The sequence below is a fragment of the Pistacia vera genome, unplaced genomic scaffold, assembly GCF_008641045.1.
Source record: "Pistacia vera cultivar Batoury unplaced genomic scaffold, PisVer_v2 Contig470, whole genome shotgun sequence".
In the NCBI taxonomy this organism is placed as follows: domain Eukaryota; kingdom Viridiplantae; phylum Streptophyta; class Magnoliopsida; order Sapindales; family Anacardiaceae; genus Pistacia; species Pistacia vera.
In genome coordinates, this window is record NW_022196302.1 from 770621 (window position 1) to 791256 (window position 20636).

Below are 20636 nucleotides of genomic sequence, written 5' to 3' on the forward strand. Positions count from 1 at the left end.
TGAGAAGTACAAATATGTAAGCAACTAAGCATCAACATATGGGCAACTAACATACAACAGTGAGAAATTCTAATAGGTAATCATCAACATGTGGACAGTTAGCCTTGAATCATAATCGGGCTATCAGGCTATAAATTTAACCGATTCAGAAAATGAGTCAACAACTCTTTTGAAGTATAGGAACCGAAATGGTTTCATCATCAATTCATTAACTTATGTGCCGACACTTTTGGGTCCAGGTATGATTTGACCTAACCCAACCCGATACAATTGAGTCCAATGGGGTTGATACTTTTTTTTTCCTTTATCAAATTCAAATGACATTATTTAATCTTTTGCAACCAAAAATACTTTTAACCTTTTTTTTCTTTTCATGGATTAGTAAATTAGGGGCATAAACAAATCGAGCCGAGCCAAACTTGGGTAGCTCAGCTGAAGTTCGAAAAAAGCTCAGTTGTATCAAAATTACTTTCTTCATACAAGAGAGTTCAAACTTCAAAGTCACTTGATTTAGGTTTTAGGTTTTTTCGCAATTCGATTTTTAATTGATTTGGGAACATGGATGGCTTCATTTTGATTGGATTTTGGGAATATTACTTTTAGTATTCTCAAAAAAATTAAACAGTAAAATATCAAAAAACTTACAATATTATTTAATTTTATTCAATTTTTTTTTAAACTCTCTAAATTTATTAATTTAATTAAATATCTCTAAATATTTTTAATATTTTTATTACAATGACTCCAACCATCTCTGACAATAATAAACCAACTATCCGTTATTTGAGGGTAGATTAAAAGTGTTTTTATTAATTTTTAATATTTTATTATAAAAAGTGTTTTATAAAAGAAAAATATATATATATATATATTTTATTAATTTATAAATCTTATATTATAATATCCACTCAATTTAATTTTTTTTTTAATTTTTTCCAAAACACTTTTCTCATAACCAAATGTCTTTCTCATTTTCGAAACCTTCTAAGTTCATATACCCCATAATAATTATAAAACTACCATTTTAACTCCCTTTCAATCTGGCTGACGCTTGCGAGCTCGAGAAGCCAAAGCGTCGATCGATCAAAGCTCGACTCGACTTCTTTGTCCAAGCAAACCCAAGCTGTTGTTAAGCCAAGCTAAGCCACTCGACGAGCGGCTTGACTCGCTTGACACCCCTACTGACAGTAGGGAAATTGAAAGTAATAGCATCTCCCAATAAAAGCCTGCCACATGCATAAATTTAATTTTTCAAATAATTTCGGGTTCCGGTTCAACTAGCTTTAACCATCACTCTACCGAAAACGGCTTCATTTATCAACCCAAGCTACAAATGAACAGACTCGACCCGGTTTTTTCTAGTGTACCGACAACCAAGATAACCAGTACTCCATTCATCCAATGCCCCAACAAAAGTACACAACGTAGATTGAGTTCACACAAACACCACATTAAGCAAAACGTTAAAACACATAAAACCCATCAAGCAACAAGATAATTAACAAACACAATAAGATTTTTATCTAGATAAAATAGGTTCCACAATATCCAATTATCCTACAAACTTCTTTCCAAATGTTTCATATCATCCTTCTTTACAAAACAAAAGAAATAGCACCAAGTTGTTAAAACCCTAATTAATACAAATCTGAGGGGCAAGTATATCGGGAGTACACTTAAGCACGCTCGCCACGAATTCGCCTAGCCAATTGGATATCCTTAGGCATGATTGTAACACGTTTGGCGTGAATAGCGCAAAGGTTGGTGTCCTCAAACAGACCCACAAGATACGCCTCAGCAGCTTCCTGAAGGGCGAGCACCGCGTGACTCTGAAACCTCAGATCCGTCTGCCACAACAAAGGTAAAAATAAGCACAACAATCCTATATCAGGAAACAAACCCCAACAATTAACACAAAGAGAACAAATAGCCAAGAGTATTAAACGGAATTATAGTATTATACCTTGAAGTCTTGAGCAATTTCACGAACAAGACGTTGGAAGGGCAACTTACGGATCAAAAGCTCAGTACTCTTCTGGTACTTACGGATTTCACTGTAAAATTAACACAATTAACGTTATTGGCAAGAAAGCAGAATAATCATAAAACCAAGAATAAATAATTCCCAAAAAGAGAATAAAAGTCCAAAATTTTTACCGAAGAGCAACAGTTCCGGGACGGTAACGGTGAGGCTTCTTTACTCCACCGGTGGTCGGAGCAGATTTTCTTGCAGCCTATATTTGGTTAATTGCCACCAAAAATAATAATTAGAACGGCAATTTCTAAAATATTTAGCTCAAATGTAAGACACAGAGAATTTCAATTAAATCTTGAAACCCTAGACAAGTACTTGAGTTTAATTCTATGCAGTTCTACCCCTTTATATAGATATTAAACCAGTAACCAACGTCATTTTCTTTCAAAATATACGAATACAAGAAAATCAAACAAACTAATTTCCTTCTAACCAAACGGATTATCAACAAAATAACAAAAAGAACAATAAAGCTAAATTCGAAACCCTAAGCAGAAGTACCTTTGTGGCGAGCTGCTTCCTGGGAGCCTTTCCTCCGGTTGATTTGCGAGCAGTTTGCTTGGTACGAGCCATTCCTCTTCAATCAAGAACGCTGAGTCTAAACACTCTGCCAAAATTCAAAAACCACAGAACTCAATCAGATCTGCAAACGCCGCCAAAATATTGTCAAAGCCAACACCTCAAAATAACGATTCAAAACGGGAGCTTACCTTTTGAATCACAAAAGCAAAGAGACAGAGAGCAAATTGGGAACTTTGTTTGACCTTTTAAGAGAGATAAATCAATAGCAACACGGTAATTAGAAGCACGCGAAGTACAGTTTATATAGGCAAGGGTGGGGTTAGGTCGGTTTGATTAGGGAATAAGGAAAACGACGACGTTCAGGAATTTTAGAAAATTCCTTGATCGGTGTTTTCGCTTCTGATTGGCTCGTTAATTGATAGGAGGATTGCCAGCGTGGACGAGTTGTGTTTCTTCTGTGAGATAAAAAACAGAATGAGTTGTGGTTATTGCAACTCACGAGTTGTGTTTAATGATATGAGGATTGCCACTTGTCCATATCCTAATGGTTATTTGTAATAGTATGTCTATTTCGGTAATTACCGCTAAATCCAATGACTCCTGAATCCTGATCCATTTCCAGTTTGGACAATACGATTTGCATGACAGTAAGATTACAATTTCTTTCGTTAACAATAAAAAACAAACATAATTCAAATTTAATAACCATCTAAAAATTGCCATCCCTGCTTATGCAACCATCCCAATTGACAGAAAATATTTTTTGTGTTTCATGAGTGAGTGATATTGTACATTTTATGACTACTGAATTATATTTGGACTATTTTCTGTAAGAAAAAATAAATACGAATTATTAATCAAAATTGTAACAAGACAGATGTCCTGAATATAGATTGTGTGTCTGAACAATAGAAGTGTTCAAAAAAAATGAAAAAACCAAACTGAACTGAAAAACAGTTCGATTACAGTTAAAAAAAATTCAAAAAACAAGATTTTTAGTTCGGTTACCGATTCAGGAAAAAATCAAAACCGGTTTATATATATATATATTAAATCAAAATAAAAATATATATTATTAATTTTTAATATGTATAAATGTTTAATTTTTATTTAGATATGTATTGTTTATGTTTACAATCTAATTTAGGAAAAAAAAATTTTAAAATGTTTTATCCAATAAAAAAAAAAAAAATCGGTTCAAAACTGGTTAACCGAAAAACTGGTTTTTCTCTCAAACCCATTTGGTTTTAGCTCGGGAATTTTCCTTGACTAAAAAAACCAGTTGCGTTTAGAAAAACGGTTAACTGAACCGGTTAACCACTTTTGAACACCCCTGCTGAACAATTACCTTGTTGAAAAAGAAACACTAAAAATACATATATCCTCTTTCACAAAAGTTTATGAGTATAATAGAAAAAAACGTTCTTGTCAAAGGTAATAAAAAACCTTCTACTAATCTCTCGGAACCCTTTCAATCGAAGTGTTTTGAATTCAAAAGTTGTTGATTTATCTAACCACTCGACCATCCAAATATGGTTAATGCTTATTGACCCTTGTTGATCTTACTTCACCTAGGTGCAAAATGCTCCATTTCTTTGGTCCACATGAACTTCCCATTTGGCCCACGCCCACCAACAGAGTTCCTTAATTGTGGCCCAACCATTGCAAGGCCGTGAAATCGTATGCCAGTTACAATTTATATATCGGTCAGGTTATAATCCGAACAGAGGTGATACTATTATTGATGATTTATACTTTAGTGTTTTACTTAATTGCAAACTGTCAATTGCGAGCTATCACGTCACGATTGTGAGAAAAGTTTTGTGAAAAAGGGTTGTTGATGTAGTATTACTACTATTATTGATGACTCATACTTTGGTGTTTTACCTTTTTTTTTTTTTNCTTGTACAGTCAAAGGGGGATCGATTCCGTAAAAGATAAGATCAGTAAATGGAAATTCACTGAATTTCAATCTTTGTGAGATCGTCAATATAGTACCAAGGGTATTTTTAGAATATACCGAATCAGTATAGCTATCCTTCTTCTGACACAGCAACGCAACCTCAATCAGTATCGAAATGCGGGGCTAGATAATTGTTTTCTTCGTTTCTTCTTGCTGGTCGATGTATAACTGTGTACCATTCAATAGAAAATTCATCAAATTTCTGTAGTATGGGGTTTCTTTTCTCTCCATTTCCATTATCGGCTTCGGACTAGAAATTGAAGATCAGGTAAAATGGAAATCCGACAAATTGTTTTCTTTTTCTAATAATAATAATTCATGACGAAGATTATCATATTTCCCCACTTCAAGTAGATGTGAAATCTACAAATCCCCTTTTCGTAGGTGTAGAAGAGGTTTTTTGTTGTAATCCCCCTCTTTTTTTTTAAGGAATTGCTTAGTCGGCGAGAAACAAGTAACGGTGGTAGATAGGATTCGATAAAAGAAGGAGAAAAACGCTTATAAAGGCTTCTCTTCTAACCCAAACATCAGTCTACTGACGCTGCTGCAGCGGCGATGGGTGGAAGAAAGAGCGCAGGCTATGTGTGGGCAGTCTCCGCCGGACTGAATGCTGCTCTGGCTGCCATATCCGCTAAGCTCTTCTCATCTCAGGTATCTTCTTTTCTCATCCTCTGATCCTCATAACAACTTACGTTTTTATTATTCACTAATTAAATTATCCCACTCTGTAATCTGCCTTGTCGATTTTAGCTTGTAATTTGTAGAAAGCACATCCCGTCTATTTCAATTCATTAAATCAAACCTTAGTCGAGGAATTTAAAAATTCATATGCCGAGAACGGATTTCAGGATTTGGCACATAAATTTTTGGCTTTTCTGGATTGTTAACATAAGAGTAGTAAACTTGTGTAAATTAATTGCTTGTGGTCTTCTTTTCATCGAGCCTGTTAATTGCGTGTGGCTGCTTTTCTTTTGGCTGTTTGGTTCAACTTCTAGTTACAAGGTTTCTGCTAGACTAGCCCAGTAGTCCTTGTTTGATTTTATATATGTTTTTAGGCGGTTTGTTTTTAGGCTGTTGCTATAATACAACCATGTAACAGTGTGTATTACAAGTTTTACGTTTTTTGTTTAAAAGTTTTGGCTATGAATTTACAAGTTTTGTGTTGAAATATTGTTACAGCACTGTATTGTAGCAAAACCCATGTTTGTAATGTAGCATCTAAAGCTTTTCTCTGTGACTTGTTATCTTTGGGTCTCCTTTTATTTCTAGTCCATATCTGATCAATAGATATTAGATATCTATGTTCATAAGTTTAACACATGCTTCCTCAGTTTGGTTTCTTAATCCCCTTTCATCTTGTTATATTCATTTTCTTTATCTTTGTTCCATTTCAATTTAAGCCTTTTTTTTCTCTCTCTTTTTCTTTTTTTTTCTTTTTCTTCTTCTTCTTCTTTTCTGTGTCATGCTGTTGATCTATGAATGCTTCTTGTGCTTAACAGCTCGTCTGCTATGGAATGGTCATAGTGTTTAACGTGACAATGTGGGGCTGTTATGTCAACAGTCTTAAAGCTCTCTCATCCCTACAGGCGACAGTTACAAACTTTGCTACTAACTTCCTATCTTCTGGTCTTGCTGGATTGTTTTTGTTCAGGGAACCATTACCATTTCAGGTAACAATCGGGTTCTGTGATTGATTGATGTTGAAGATCTTTGACTGCAATTTTTTTGCATGCATAGATCTATTTAGATCTTAAAAGGATTCTACCTGCATCATGAAAATACGATTTGTTTGTACCTTTTCAAAAAATCGTCTGCAAAGTTGATATACTCGTCCATGATTGTTTCTTCAATTGTTAATGATCATGGAATGAATCACTGATTACCTCTGCTTGTGGTAGAAGATGATTTCAAATTGCATACTTGGTTTAGTAAAATGCAGTACTGAAAAGTGCTCGTGAATATGTGTATGGGCGGTTTACAAGTAAAAGGGTAAGTAGCACTAGGAAATTCCAAACTATGTGATGTTTTCAGGAGTAACAAAATTGAGGGAGATCCATGTGCCCTTGGTTTCAGTATGATTGTGCTCAAACCCAGGTCTGAAAATCCTAGTATGTATTCATAGTAGAACTACTGATTTCCTATACCTTTTACTGGTGATAAAAACAATAACTTGAGTTTATAAAAAATATGCAAGGAAATATTATGAGTTCTAACATCGCTCTCCATTATTGGGGCGTGAATCAGCAGAAGCTTTATCCTAGTGACAAACTTTATAAAGTGAAAAGTGAACTCTTTTATTTAAGTATTATATATATATATATTTTTTTTTTTGATAAAAGAAACAAATATCATGTGTTTTTGTTTTGAGATCTCAGGTTTAGTTACAATGATGTGGTAATAATTTAAAATGCCACAATATTTCATCATCTATATGGCAAATTTAAATCAATGTCATTACTTGTATTAACTTTTAATTCTACATTCTGAGCTACTGAATTGTGTAAGTATCAATCTTTCCCGGTATTTGATTTCATAACCGTTTTACCTTGTGACTGACAAACTCATGTTTTCAGATTTTTTTTCTCATTAAATCATATATTTCTGATAAAAGTTTGTTTCACAGTGGTTTGCAGGTGCTCTCTTCATTGTAATTGGAGTACTTATTCTGAGTAAGTCAAATGTAGACACGAAGGAGAGCATAGATTGAGGTTTGAGATAAAGTTTTGCTCGAGATATTGCGAGGCCAAGAAGTTAATAAAGAAAGAAAAAATTTTGTGGAAGAATGCTGAGTACTTTTGTTATAGGCCACATTTTGATTCTACTGGGTGTCATTCATATCAAGCCTGATTGAACCAGGTCTGGGCACATGAGCAAATGGAAAACATCTGGCATCATGAATGATATTTGCTTTAGTCCTGTGGCAACATAGACATGGCTGTGAATATAATACAATCATGTAAAAGTGCATATTACAAGTTTTACAGTTTTGATTTATAAATTTCACGTTATGAGGTTATAAGTTTTACGCATAATTAACTTTGATCTTTAGAATTTGTTGGTTGTTCAAGTATTTCATTTGGGCATCGTAAGATGAAGCCATTGTAGCCCAGACCAGCTGCATCACGTCTCTTGCTACAATTTAAAAGGCTTCTTCGCGCAACATGTTGTTTCATTTAAGGACAGACCCCCACAAGTCGTTTGGTTAAAGATCGACTTTCAACAAAAATTACAAAATAAAAAGCTAAATGAAGAACATGTTATTTATCTGCAGTTAAATTCACAATTAATTAGAAATAAATGTGTGGTTATCATCAAATCATTATGTTTAACCTCTTTCTTTTAAAAAAAAAAAAAATTAAAACAAATACAAGATAGAAGAGTACGGAAGAACCACTTTCGGATAATCGAGTAATTAAATAAGAACTTTTAGGATATTACTTATAAGATCTTGAATTTAATTCATTTTGATTATTAATAGGGTAATCATTATAACTTTATTTGACTATTAATTTCAATACCTTATAAATTAATTAAAAACAGTAAATAAAAAAAGAATAATATTATACATACATTATTTTCATATAATATTTCTCATACAATATTATACAATAAAATATGATTGGATAAAAATTTAATTTTAATTTTAAATTAGTTAATTGTATGAAAATAATATAAATACAGTATTACTGATAAAAAAAACAAGGGTATGGGAATTACCTCTTGCCATACCATAATGTCCAAATAAAACAGTCATTAATTGTTTACATTTTAATATAAACTCTGAACTCAAGTACATCAATGCCAGAGCAAATGAACAGAGCCCATAATGAAAATGAAGCAATAAACAATCTTGTCTTTTTCTCCTCACCCAATCCACTAGTACAAAAACTAAAAACAATCTGAACCGTCCACTGTACAAGAATCTCGAGGCACATCCCACATTGGACGGTTAGAACAGAGTTTGTAGATGGGAGGTGGCAAATTCGCACCCTCCAGACAGCAAACAAAACTTGCTCACAGTGTCAAATACCTACACCAGGCAGTAACTTAAGTTTAACTTTAAGTGGGAGGGGATAAATATTAAATAAAAAAACAACAAAAAAACTAGACAACAGTAGACGAGTTATGAAGAGAAAACGAAGTAAATACCCAACCAAAGACATAAAGTTGAAAATTCTCTTACCTTTCTCTCTCTCCGTTCGACAGATTTTTCATCTTCCCCAATTAGGGTTCGGTTCTCTCTTCCTGCTTCTTTTACTTGTAAGTTTTGATTTCCTCTTTTTTCTATCTTTTTTGTTTTTATTATACTTATTCAATTTTAAGTAATTGATCATTGTTATCTATCTGTTTTTTGTTCTTTGAAAATGGTTTTTACTTTATATTTCAAGTAATATTTACTTGTTTTAGTGTTTAGTTTGTTCTATTTTAGTTTTTGGTTTGTGTGCGTCTGTGTGTGCAAGTGAAGCTTGCTTTGACTGGCTTAATGCTTTTTTGATTTCTGCTGTTTTGGTCAGCGGTGGAAAAGGGGGTTATTTAAGAGGGTTGGGCTGGTGATTTTGAACTCAAGTCATTGGTGAAGCTAAGGAAGTAAGGATTAGGGTCGTTTTCAGTGTTTGACTAGAAAGGAGTTTGGGATCTCTAGTTTATTTCTGGTTATAGGTGAAACATTTATGCTTGGTTTCTTACTAGCGACTTGGTTTTCTGTGCAATTTTTGAAGCTATCTGGTTTCCTCTTTATAACTACTAATTTGCAAATGCTTTTTTGTCCAGGGCGTGTGTTTGAAAGTTGTTATTACATATTGTCTATAGTGGGAATTAATGTAAAGCTTGAGATTTTGTGTTTAACTTCTCGGGGATACTATTAATCTTGGAAATAAAGAATTTGACGTGGAGAAATTGATTTTGATTCTGGAAAGAAGAGGAGAATTGGGAAATGGTAAACAAGATTTAGTTAATTGTATGTGCAATATAATCATTTGAATCCTAAATTATAAATTTTCAGGGCCTTCTTAGAATATAATCGGATATAATTGACAATATTCAAGAATGAGCTCCTAGAACTTTTTAACTGCTTGTTGAGATGGTGATTGTGCAAATAACATGACAATAAAAGTATCTATGTGTTTCTCTCTCTGCATTTTCACTTTTGTGTGGATTCTAACTTCCCTTTTTATTCATTTCTTATTTGTTGTGGCTATAACCGTGCAAGCTTTGGCATTCTATGGATAATTATGGGATTAGCCATTTGGTGAGATTATTAAAGACAGTGTGCCTGTCTATAATATGGAAAATCTTTTTAAAAGTGGTTTGTTGAAGGGTAGTAATTTTATTTACTTAAATTTTGGATGGAGTCAACATCAACGAGGTCTTTTGATTGATACAGATTACTGAAGATTGAATTGCTTTAATATACACTACCAAGGACAAGCCACAATGATGTAGATTGCTTTTCCCATTGGAGTCTATTCAATAAAAACCCACTAGAATTGAAGATCAATATGAACAAGAGCAGGACTGTTAGACAAGACCCAATTAAACCTATAGTTTGCAATTTCAGGTAGATTCTTCTTGTTTGAAAGAGAATAAAACCTGCTTTATAGGAATTATGATTTGGTATTACGTGAACAAAAGCAGTTGATTTTTTTATCATTCTGCTGCTAGCCTGCTAGTATATGGCAGGTGTAATGCTTACTTCCTGAAGTCTTGTTTTGACATCAAAGTAAGGATTCCTAATTGCAATGTTTTTGTTTCTTTGGTTGTCAAGATCTGATGTTATTTTTGCTTTCAATTTTTTCCAATTAATACTTTGTTCTTCTTATTGAGAAACTATTGGGATTACTCTATTGAGGTTTACAGCCTTCCTTTCATCCTAAACTCTCAAATACTTCTGGGGTTTATTAATTTAGGCTTATAACCTTTCAGACCTTGTCCCAACATTTTTACATCTAACTAATAAAGCTTTGGACTCCCAACTGGACTGGCTGCTTATAGTATGGGTATGCTTAAGTGCTGCTCATATGTGAGAGATATTGGCCACCTAAGCTGCAAAGTGGTGTTATGATGTTTGAAATGTGCATGCTTCTGTTTGACCAATTGGTGTCATTAATTTGCTTAAGCAGTTGTGCTTCTGCTAGTTTGGTTGTGATTTTTATTCTTACTATCTTATCTCGTCAATTCATTTTGGGGCTTCACTTCAGCGTTCGTGTCCGTCTTCATGCAGGGGTTGTTTCCATTAATAGTTTTCTCTTTAATTATTTTTTAATTGTCGTCCTTTGTTTACTTTGAGATGCAGGATATGTAGCCATGAATGATTATGATGTTTAATTGACCAAGCATTTTTCCACATACTGTATTTGCCATCTTGAATTACATTTGCATCTCAAATGGATGACGGTGGGCATCGTGAAAATGGGAGACACAAAGCAGAGCAGTATAAGGCAGCTCAGGGCCAGGTATTTACAAGCACTGTGGGAAATTGAAACTTGAACAGTGTGGATTAACAATATATAAATGCCTTTTGTCACCATTACAATTGCAGTGAGAAGATTTTTTCACATAAAATCTGTCTGATGATTATTCTTTCACTGGTGTTATAACAGTGGTTTGTGCATCATCAACCAACGATGAAACAGATAATGGCCATTATGGCTGAGAGAGATGCAGCCATACAAGAAAGAAATTTAGCTCTTTCTGAGAAAAAGGCAGCCATCGCAGAACGAGACATCGCATTCCTGCAGCGAGATACGGCAATCGCTGAACGTAACAATGCTATGTTGGAACGAGACAATGCCATTGCAAGTCTTCAATATCGAGAAAATTCCTTGACTAGTGGTAGTATGTCTTCATGTCCACCAGGATGCCAAATTGGCCGTGGGGTGAAGCACATACACCACCCACAGCAGCATGTACATAATCTGACCCATATGACTGAAGCTGCATATGGTGCAAGGGAGATGCATACAAGTGATGGCATCCCCATGTCTCCTGGGGCTAATGAGGTTGGAAAGCCACGGCGGGGTAAACGAGCAAAGGAGGCCAGGGTGATGTCACCTAGTAAGAAGACATCAAAACCTCCACGGAAGATTAAGAGGGAAACTGAAGACCTAAATAAGATTGTGTTTGGGAAGCCACAAGAGTGGAAAAATGTGCAAGATTTGGATGGTGGAAGTGATGATGTAAACAAACATTTGGCAACTTCAAAGTCTGATTGGAAGGGTCAAGTTCTGGGATTGAACCAAGTTACATTTGATGAATCAACCATGCCAGCACCTGTATGCTCCTGCACTGGGACACTAAGACAGTGTTACAAGTGGGGAAGTGGGGGTTGGCAGTCTGCATGTTGTACTACCTCCTTGTCGATGTATCCACTACCGGCAGTGCCTAACAAACGGCATGCCCGAATAGGTGGTCGGAAGATGAGTGGAAGTGCATTCAACAAGCTGCTTAGCCGGTTAGCTGCTGAAGGCCATGATCTGTCAAATCCAGTTGATCTGAAGGACCATTGGGCCAAGCATGGAACAAATCGCTACATCACAATCAAGTAGTTGTTAAGAAATTTTGATTTGGATGGAGGAATAGGGAAAACATAGAATCAGCATGTGATGGTCGGGCATGGGCATGGTTTTTCCAATGAGCTGTGGAGGTAATAAAAAATTGATGTAGCTAAAATGTGAATTACTGGGTCGGTGATGGGAGAGAATTTATTGAGATGGATGAGTAGATCCTCTCGCTTTCCGATTTCTTTTTAATCTTTTGTCATCATTTTTGTTGTCTCATGATAAATCTGAGTAAGCCATGATTTAAATGAGAATGAAGGGTTGTTTCTCATTGGCTAGTTTAACGTTGGTCAGCTACAATTAATCCTACTCGTTAGCTCCAGATAACTGTAGAGGGCAGTATCTCAACCTCTTGTTGTACTTGTATGAACAGAAGTGTTAATTTATAGTAGAATCCATTATGTAGATGTTTCTTCCGCTAAAGACCGCATGTTCAGCTGTTCAGGGTTATATAACAATTTTTGGGATCTGAGTTAATTAGTAACCTAAACAATAATCCTCCCCTTATTCAACAGGGTAAGATTCTTCATTCTTGCATTGTAAACCGCCAATATAAAGCTCATTTTTCATTTGTTAACGCAGGGCCAAGTCCAACAGCTGGTTTGATATTTCTAGATCCCGAACCATAAAGTAAATCCTTAGGAAACGTGACATTTTAAGTACTTACTTTGATGGCATTCTGTGACCCTCCTAATCTACAATTTTATAACTTATTTTCATTTTCTGATGGCCTTCCGCCTTATAGGAAGCAAAGCGTTCAATTAGTTCCCATTTCCGATTAGTAAGTTGAATATTTAGACCAGACTCCGATCCGATCAATACCAACGAAATCTACTTTGAATCATCATCTACCACCCCCATTTCCACTACCATCCCATTAACAGGAGAGCGATCGAAGATTTTACAGTGTTCATGTCAGATCACATATTGTCAGCACAAGTAATCAGCCAGGGATAACTGTAATATATATGTTCTCATCACCCATAAACACTGACTATTGCATTATAAGGAAATGCCGTCAAGAAAATATCAATTTAGCATTTACATGGAAATGAATATGAAAAGCAGATAATAGAAAGCCTCAGACCGTCCTAGTTCATAAAATTTCGACATTTTAAGCAAGTTAAACCACTTGCATTTCAGTGTCTCATTCAAAAATGTCATCATAGGCTCCATTAAAAATTAATAACATGAATTTGATTCTAATAACTAAGAGAATTTCGGAAACAAAAGTGTCAGATTTAACCAAATATCAGCACCTATAAATCAGACAGGGATAACTGTATATTTCAGGCTTTCTCCTCATCCACAAACAAAACCAAAAAGAAAGAAAATAAACTACAAATTAATCATAGTAGAATAAAACTTGCATGAAGAGGCATCAGATCTTCCTATTCAATAATGAAAAAAAAGGAATCATAATACCCAGAACAAAGTCTGAGCATTCAACCCTTCGGCATGCTCGTCATTTGGCCTCCTCGGAATCGTATAGAAAATGATAGTAATAAAAAAGAAAGTAAAAAGATAAGGTTAAGGTACGTGATGATGGACGCTAAGATCCAAACCGTCAAGAAAGAAGAGCATAATTACTTAGAGAAGAGAGCTACGGCGTTTAGAGACTACACTAGGGTTTTAGACTTGAGTGCAACACCTTCTCCTTTTATAACTGTAAAGGAGGGTTTCTTCACAGCGGTTTGGTTTTGGGCCTTTTGGCACGGGTTTTAATCCGACGGCGGTGATTTTAGATGGGAAGAATAAAATCTTTGGTGATTTGGTCAATAAAACCCTATCACAGACAAGTGGTTTGAGACCATGTCACCATGTTGGTCACAGTCCTGTGACTGCTCCAAAACTTGGGCCGTACTGGTCAAAAGATAAAAAAATAAAAAATAAATTTCATTTATATATAACTGGACGGTGGAGCCCTTGTAATTAGGCGGAGATCCATGGGCTAAAAGATTTTAAACAAATCTGAAAAAATAAATAAATGGTGCTGTCTCTATGATCTAGTGTTTTTTTTTCGCGGAGATTTTGTAATTTCAAGAAAATTTTATGACCAATGTCCAATATCAAAGTTTTAACCAAATTTAAATAAATTTTAAATTGGGTAATATTATACTCACAAATACTTTTCACTAAAGTCAGCTTGCATGAGTCTCGTTTATCTAATAACAAATCTCCTCTAACTAAGCTAATTGCAAACTGTCATATGAGATTAATAGAAAATGTCAATGAAAATTGTTTATGAGATTAGTATTATTGATTTAAATATATATAATGATTAATTTATTTATATTTGAGGGGCCAATGCTATTGATACAATCAAAGTTCGATGATATCAATGTTTATAATGGTTTGTTAACTAGTAATCTGGTTTTGACTAGAGAAAACTCCAATGTTTCAAAGTGTACTCAAGTTTTTTAGTCCAATCTCACTTTACACGTTAATCTCCATGTAAACACTTTGTACCGACGTATCACAATCTCCTAACGAAATATTTATACAGAGATACCATAATAAATAAATACAGAAGATTTATGCATGTAATAAAATACACAGAAAAATCAACGGCGGTGAACGGGGGGAAACCTTCACACGAGACAAAAACGCGTCTACGCGGAGAGCCACGACAGTGACAATAAAATCCGTTCTTGTCCTATGCAAAACATAAGGCTTAGCTTTAGTGGGTGTTGTTGCATTTGTATTTCGGTAATTTTGAGGTTTATAGAAAGTTTTATAGTTTTGGCATGTTTGTAAATCTCGCGTGATTACCGCCATATTTTGGTTAACAAATCTCCATTTCTCAGATTCACTCTCATTTGCCGTGTACGGACTTCTACGCTACTTTGTATTGATTCATTGTATTTGTATTCGGCACATCAAACCAGAGTATAGTTTGCGCTTCTCGATACAGCCATTCTTTTTTTTTTTCTCTTTTTTCTTTACTTTCTTTTCAGATTCCCGGGTATCAGTTCTTCTTCAAGTGTTGATGATTTCAGGAGTTAGGGTTTTGTTATAAAGATTGGAAAATAGATTGTGGGCAGTGAGAAGAAGTAGTGTGCTCTAGTATGCAGAAACTTGAATCAGCTTCAATCACCAAGGCAAGAAACAATTTGGACGTTCCCAATTACGGTGCGAGTCAAATGGGTCAATTATCTCAAAACATGAGTCCCGAGAACAACAGGAGACCAGGTATACCTCCTTCACACCCAAATAATCCTCTTTCATTGCCTTATTCACAGTCACAGATGATGGCGTCTCGTTCAAATGCCAACTTGGGAGCATCCCATTATAGGTCTTTGTCTCAATCATCCGGTTTTGATTGCTTGCCTCCGCTGAGTCCGTCCAATCCATTGACTTATCGTGAATCACCAGTGTCTGATACAGTTTCGAATAATGTGTATATGGAGGAAAGAGTTGGTAATTCTCATGGATTATCGATTCCTACTCCTGTTAATAGAGTTAATGCTTCGAGGGCTGCTGAGAATTTGCCTCCTCGTAAAGGACATCGGCGATCCAGTAGTGATATTCCTCTAGGATTTTCTGCAATGATTCAATCTTCGCCACAATTGATACCGATTGGGGGTAGGGGAATAGTTGAGGTGGAAAAGCCAATTCAGTTGGTGAAACGAGAATCGGAATGGAATGCCAAGGATGGAAGTAATAATGCAGAAGGTATAAGTGAGAAGAAACCAGAGTTGGTGGATGATTTGTTCAGTGAATACATGAATTTGGACAATATTGATACATTGAACTCGTCTGGTACCGAGGATAAGGATTTGGATAGCAGAGCTAGTGGTACTAAGACAAATGGAGGTGAAAGTAGTGATAACGAAGTGGAAAGTCATGCCAATGGAAATTTGACGGGGACTAGTTCAAGTGAGAAGAGGGAAGGTATCAAGAGGCGTGCTAGTGGAGATATAGCTCCGACTGGTAGGCACCAAAGGAGTCTTTCAATGGATAGTTATATGGGGAATTTTCAATTTGATGATGAGTCAACAAAGCTTCCTTTCGGAACTCAACTTTCTCCTGGCAGTTCAATTGATGTGAACTTAGCTAAGGTGAGCTTGGAGTTGAACGGTGAATTCAGNTACACAGAAAAATCAACGGCGGTGAAGGGGGGGAAACATTCACACGAGACAAAAACGCGTCTACGCGGAGAGCCACGACAGTGACAATAAAATCCCTTCTTGTCCTATGCAAAACATAAGGCTTAGCTTTAGTGGGTGTTGTTGCATTTGTATTTCGGTAATTTTGAGGTTTATAGAAAGTTTTATAGTTTTGGCATGTTTGTAAATCTCGCGTGATTACCGCCATATTTTGGTTAACAAATCTCTATTTCTCAGATTCACTCTCATTTGCCGTGTACGGACTTCTACACTACTTTGTATTGATTCATTGTATTTGTATTCGGCACATCAAACCAGAGTATAGTTTGCGCTTCTCGATACAGCCATTCTTTTTTTTTTTTTTTTCTTTTTGTATTTGTATTCGGCACATCAAACCAGAGTATAGTTTGCGCTTCTCGATACAGCCATTCTTTTTTTTTTTTTTTTTCTCTTTTTTCTTTACTTTCTTTTCAGATTCCCGGGTATCAATTCTTCTTCAAGTGTTGATGATTTCAGGAGTTAGGGTTTTGTTATAAAGATTGGAAAATAAATTGTGGGCAGTGAGAAGAAGTAGTGTGCTCTAGTATGCAGAAACTTGAATCAGCTTCAATCACCAAGGCAAGAAACAATTTGGATGTTCCCAATTACGGTGCGAGTCAAATGGGTCAATTATCTCAAAACATGAGTCCCGAGAACAACAGGAGACCAGGTATACCTCCTTCACACCCAAATAATCCTCTTTCATTGCCTTATTCACAGTCACAGATGATGGCGTCTCGTTCAAATGCCAACTTGGGAGCATCCCATTATAGGTCTTTGTCTCAATCATCCGGTTTTGATTGCTTGCCTCCGCTGAGTCCGTCCAATCCATTGACTTATCGTGAATCACCAGTGTCTGATACAGTTTCGAATAATGTGTATATGGAGGAAAGAGTTGGTAATTCTCATGGATTATCGATTCCTACTCCTGTTAGTAGAGTTAATGCTTCGAGGGCTGCTGAGAATTTGCCTCCTCGTAAAGGTCATCGGCGATCCAGTAGTGATATTCCTCTAGGATTTTCTGCAATGATTCAATCTTCGCCACAATTGATACCGATTGGGGGTAGGGGAATAGTTGAGGTGGAAAAGCCAATTCAGTTGGTGAAACGAGAATCGGAATGGAATGCCAAGGATGGAAGTAATAATGCAGAAGGGATAAGTGAGAAGAAACCAGAGTTGGTGGATGATTTGTTCAGTGAATACATGAATTTGGACAATATTGATACATTGAACTCGTCTGGTACCGAGGATAAGGATTTGGATAGCAGAGCTAGTGGTACTAAGACAAATGGAGGTGAAAGTAGTGATAACGAAGTGGAAAGTCATGCCAATGGAAATTTGACGGGGACTAGTTCAAGTGAGAAGAGGGAAGGTATCAAGAGGCGTGCTAGTGGAGATATAGCTCCGACTGGTAGGCACCAAAGGAGTCTTTCAATGGATAGTTATATGGGGAATTTTCAATTTGATGATGAGTCAACAAAGCTTCCTTTCGGAACTCAACTTTCTCCTGGCAGTTCAATTGATGTGAACTTAGCTAAGGTGAGCTTGGAGTTGAACGGTGAATTCAGTGAAGCTGAGCTGAAAAAGATTTTGGCAAATGATAAGCTTGCTGAGATTGCATTGTCAGATCCCAAACGTGCCAAAAGGTATTGTACTTTTGAATTTTGGATGTAGTGTAGTTACTATTCCATAACTGAGTTCATTTCTTTTCTTTGATTGTGTTAGGATTTTGGCTAATCGTCAATCAGCTGCTCGCTCCAAAGAGCGGAAGATGCGATACATTGCTGAATTGGAACAAAAGGTGCAAACTCTGCAGACAGAAGCAACCACATTGTCTACCCAGGTTACAATGTTACAGGTGTGTATCTAAGCTGTTGATAATAGCCCAATTATCTGGATGGTCGCTTCTTATGTGTTTTGCTCCCTTTTTCTTGATTAAATATTACCTATTTACTTGTTGGTCGTGTTTACCTTGTATATTTTCAGAGAGATTCAGCTGGGCTTACGAGTCAGAACAATGAATTGAAATTCCGTCTTCAGGCCATGGAGCAACAGGCTCAACTCAAAGATGGTATAAATTTTTTTTCTTGTTTAATTGCCCTCTCCTTATACATTACAACTGAGACCTACTTTTATCTACATGCTGCAAATATCTGATGTTTTGCCATAATATATGTTGACCAAATCAATGTCTAAAATTCTTCATCCAGGTTTGCTATAATATGAGATCTTAAAATGTCTGAAGAGAGTTTTCTTCTCATTGCATTCTTTTTTATCGATTGATACCTCTATGTGATTTAATACGTTATGTACTCTGGCTATTCTTAGCAGGCATTGATTTCCAGAGCTTGCTATTCCTAATTTTCTTTTGTCCTGCTTATTTGATCAGAAAATCTTTGAGTAGAATGAAAATAAATTTAAGAAAAGTATTGTTCAAAGTTATCTGGTTTCTTGAGGCAGCTTATCTATGAGACTTGTTAATTTTTCAATGTAATTATGAGTATTCTGCTGAATAAAGGCACCCCCCTACTCAGGTGTTTAAAGAGTGATAAGAATAGGGAAGACTCTCAAAGCAATTAAATCCATTTTAAACTGTCCAAAAGATGTCCAACCTGATGACAGACGATGAAAATGAACTGAGCATGTTTTGCTTAGTTACAAATAGGAATCCTTTACGTTTCTTTTCTTGAAATATAAAACAGTGGTGAAACCAGTTTTCAATTGACTATTTTTAGTATGCCATCTAATTAGATGTAACTGGTGCAAAACTGCTGTTTTGTTATTTTGGGCACTATCTTTTAATTGGTTCATCAGGCATTGCAATAGTTGAGATTTTGTCTTGAATGGGTAGCAGCAACTTTTCTTCTATTGTCCAATGTTGTATCAAACTTATAATCCTAATTATTGTGAATAGGTAGTTATCTTTTCTGAGAAGTGAAGTGTAGAATGATGCAACTATAAGTATTATATCTTTTTGGCTCAATGTAGTAATGTTGACTGTAAACCATTCTATCAGCTTAAATTTAGTGTTGCAGAATCAAATTCCCGCTTTACTTGGGATCATAGTTTTGTTCCTCGTAATGTTCGAAATGGCTGATTCAAGTTCTTATCGTGTAGTGGTTTGGCTCATTGCTACTCCTGCATTTTATATAATATAGTGAATCATGGGAATTGGTTTTCCCTTGCCTGTTAACTTATCTAAAATCTGAAGTCACTCCCACTTGTTTGGGATGATGTTGATTTTATGGGCTTTGTTTGGTGTAAAACATTGATTTTGTTTTATGATTGATTTGGCAGCTTTAAACGAGGCATTAGCTGCAGAAGTACAAAGATTAAAGGTTGCAGCCGCAGAGGTGAGTGGAGAGACCAATCTTTCAAGCCGCATGGCTCAGCAGCTTTCAATAAGTCATCAGATGTTCCAAATGCAGCATCAGCAGCCAAACCAAATCAATATTTATGAGTTACAACAGCAGGCCCAGTGTAAGCAATTGCAGTCCGAGCAGCAGAATGGTGAGGCTGAGGCTGCTATCCGTGATCCAAAGTAATAGGCTTGTCAAGTCAAGTTTATTCAAATTGCATAGTTTCTGAACCCCCGTAGCACATATTATACTGGCTTCAGTATTCCTTATTATAAATATATATTTTTTACAGAGAACTTTACCATTGTTTTATATGTTCTGGTTGGTTTTTCGTGTGTAGACAATGTAGAACTGAAGCTGAATTCTTCGCTTGTTCATTTATCTTCCTTGAACAATCTCCCAGTTTATAGAGAAATGAATTATGTTTAATCGTAGTTATGTCTGCCGTTGGCCAATGATGTAAAAGTTGAAACTAGTACTGGGGCTTGTTTTAAGAAATGAATGAAGATAATTGTATTATTTTCATCCAATTGAAGTTGGGTTTACCTTTTTACAGGGCCTAAGTTATATGAAATTGTGACATCTTTCCCACAACTTGTTTCCTAAATAACGTTAAAAATTACGAGAACCTTAATATTATTAAGTCGTACTTTGCTGCTTCATTAACAAGTTTTGATTTCCAGTTCACCAATCAAAACTAAATTGATAATCCTTTGTAATTGAGAGATGTCAGGCCCATAGAATGATGAGGCCCATAACTTACAGGATAGCTAGATAGATAGAACTGACAGAGGGAACGAACAGAGCGCGTTTAAACTCGTGTTATTTTATTCGACTTTTAATAAAATACAAATTGAATTTGTATTAGGTTAGGTACTAGTTTTTAACTAAACTAAGAGAAAAGAAAAAGAAAAAAGAAAAAGAAAAAGAAAGAGAAGATAAACAAAATCTAATGAGTATTTGACCGCACCCAACACAATCCTTCATTCTCTCTCCACAATTTATTTCCTTTATTAATTAAAAGAGACCCTATTCTCGGAAACCCAAAAACAA

General features: G+C 35.6%; 5 protein-coding genes and 4 non-coding genes across 12 annotated transcripts; 4 read left to right on the forward strand and 5 right to left on the reverse strand.

The window, feature by feature from the left end:
* Positions 1–1504: 1504 nt before the first annotated feature.
* Positions 1505–2878, reverse strand: LOC116145973 (histone H3.3). The gene is made up of 5 exons (XM_031431394.1): positions 2746–2878; positions 2537–2642; positions 2158–2234; positions 1964–2054; positions 1505–1847 (listed from the first exon to the last, which is right to left on the reverse strand). Exons 2-5 carry the CDS (start codon positions 2606–2608, stop codon positions 1677–1679), a joined length of 411 nt encoding a protein of 136 aa, XP_031287254.1. The 5' UTR covers positions 2609–2642; positions 2746–2878; the 3' UTR covers positions 1505–1676.
* A 1898-nt stretch (positions 2879–4776) lies between these two features.
* LOC116146038 lies at positions 4777–7536 on the forward strand. Of its 2 annotated transcripts, none has more exons than XM_031431445.1 (4): positions 4777–4788; positions 4950–5171; positions 6020–6190; positions 7144–7536. In XM_031431445.1, exons 2-4 carry the CDS (start codon positions 5076–5078, stop codon positions 7225–7227), a joined length of 351 nt encoding a protein of 116 aa, XP_031287305.1. In that variant the 5' UTR covers positions 4777–4788; positions 4950–5075; the 3' UTR covers positions 7228–7536. The 2 variants fall into 2 exon arrangements, with proteins under 2 accessions (XP_031287305.1, XP_031287306.1); XM_031431446.1 differs by having other exon boundaries at positions 4961–5171.
* Positions 7537–8623: 1087 nt separating this feature from the next.
* Positions 8624–12499, forward strand: LOC116146058 (protein BASIC PENTACYSTEINE6). Of its 3 annotated transcripts, none has more exons than XM_031431473.1 (3): positions 8624–8780; positions 10813–10972; positions 11120–12499. In XM_031431473.1, the coding sequence occupies exons 2-3, from the start codon at positions 10904–10906 to the stop codon at positions 12062–12064; spliced, it is 1014 nt and encodes a 337-aa protein (XP_031287333.1). In that variant the 5' UTR covers positions 8624–8780; positions 10813–10903; the 3' UTR covers positions 12065–12499. The 3 variants fall into 3 exon arrangements, with proteins under 3 accessions (XP_031287333.1, XP_031287335.1, XP_031287334.1); XM_031431475.1 differs by lacking the exon at positions 8624–8780 and adding an exon at positions 9054–9456; XM_031431474.1 differs by lacking the exon at positions 8624–8780 and adding an exon at positions 9915–10077.
* Positions 12500–12984: 485 nt separating this feature from the next.
* On the reverse strand, positions 12985–13065 carry LOC116146069. The gene has a single exon (XR_004130463.1). It is a non-coding gene; the product is annotated as a small nucleolar RNA R38 (small nucleolar RNA).
* An 89-nt stretch (positions 13066–13154) lies between these two features.
* Positions 13155–13247, reverse strand: LOC116146072. Its single transcript, XR_004130466.1, has one exon. It is a non-coding gene; the product is annotated as a small nucleolar RNA snoR20a (small nucleolar RNA).
* A 57-nt stretch (positions 13248–13304) lies between these two features.
* On the reverse strand, positions 13305–13390 carry LOC116146070. The gene has a single exon (XR_004130464.1). It is a non-coding gene; the product is annotated as a small nucleolar RNA R38 (small nucleolar RNA).
* A 64-nt stretch (positions 13391–13454) lies between these two features.
* LOC116146071 lies at positions 13455–13541 on the reverse strand. Its single transcript, XR_004130465.1, has one exon. It is a non-coding gene; the product is annotated as a small nucleolar RNA snoR64a (small nucleolar RNA).
* Positions 13542–14608: 1067 nt separating this feature from the next.
* On the forward strand, positions 14609–16251 carry LOC116146012. The gene has a single exon (XM_031431424.1). It carries the CDS (start codon positions 15145–15147, stop codon positions 16249–16251), a length of 1107 nt encoding a protein of 368 aa, XP_031287284.1. The 5' UTR covers positions 14609–15144.
* A 430-nt stretch (positions 16252–16681) lies between these two features.
* Positions 16682–20133, forward strand: LOC116146057 (probable transcription factor PosF21). Its single transcript, XM_031431472.1, has 4 exons — positions 16682–17870; positions 17950–18082; positions 18211–18295; positions 19522–20133. The coding sequence occupies exons 1-4, from the start codon at positions 16771–16773 to the stop codon at positions 19767–19769; spliced, it is 1566 nt and encodes a 521-aa protein (XP_031287332.1). The 5' UTR covers positions 16682–16770; the 3' UTR covers positions 19770–20133.
* Positions 20134–20636: the final 503 nt, after the last annotated feature.

What these genes read in the sequence shown, in the direction of transcription:
- LOC116146058 (XM_031431473.1), top strand. Translation starts at nt 10,904, where the DNA reads ATGGATGACGGTGGGCATCGTGAAAATGGGAGACACAAAGCAGAGCAG. An exon ending in ATAAGGCAGCTCAGGGCCAG is followed by an intron (nt 10,973 to 11,119) that starts GTATTTACAAGC and finishes GTGTTATAACAG; the next exon opens with TGGTTTGTGCATCATCAACC.
- LOC116146057 (XM_031431472.1), top strand. Translation starts at nt 16,771, where the DNA reads ATGCAGAAACTTGAATCAGCTTCAATCACCAAGGCAAGAAACAATTTG. An exon ending in CCCAGGTTACAATGTTACAG is followed by an intron (nt 18,083 to 18,210) that starts GTGTGTATCTAA and finishes GTATATTTTCAG; the next exon opens with AGAGATTCAGCTGGGCTTAC. An exon ending in ACAGGCTCAACTCAAAGATG is followed by an intron (nt 18,296 to 19,521) that starts GTATAAATTTTT and finishes TTGATTTGGCAG; the next exon opens with CTTTAAACGAGGCATTAGCT.
- LOC116146038 (XM_031431445.1), top strand. Translation starts at nt 5,076, where the DNA reads ATGGGTGGAAGAAAGAGCGCAGGCTATGTGTGGGCAGTCTCCGCCGGA. An exon ending in CTAAGCTCTTCTCATCTCAG is followed by an intron (nt 5,172 to 6,019) that starts GTATCTTCTTTT and finishes TGTGCTTAACAG; the next exon opens with CTCGTCTGCTATGGAATGGT. An exon ending in GGGAACCATTACCATTTCAG is followed by an intron (nt 6,191 to 7,143) that starts GTAACAATCGGG and finishes TTTGTTTCACAG; the next exon opens with TGGTTTGCAGGTGCTCTCTT.
- LOC116145973 (XM_031431394.1), bottom strand. Translation starts at nt 2,608, where the DNA reads ATGGCTCGTACCAAGCAAACTGCTCGCAAATCAACCGGAGGAAAGGCT. An exon ending in CCCGGAACTGTTGCTCTTCG is followed by an intron (nt 2,055 to 2,157) that starts GTAAAAATTTTG and finishes TTAATTTTACAG; the next exon opens with TGAAATCCGTAAGTACCAGA. An exon ending in AAATTGCTCAAGACTTCAAG is followed by an intron (nt 1,848 to 1,963) that starts GTATAATACTAT and finishes TTGTTGTGGCAG; the next exon opens with ACGGATCTGAGGTTTCAGAG.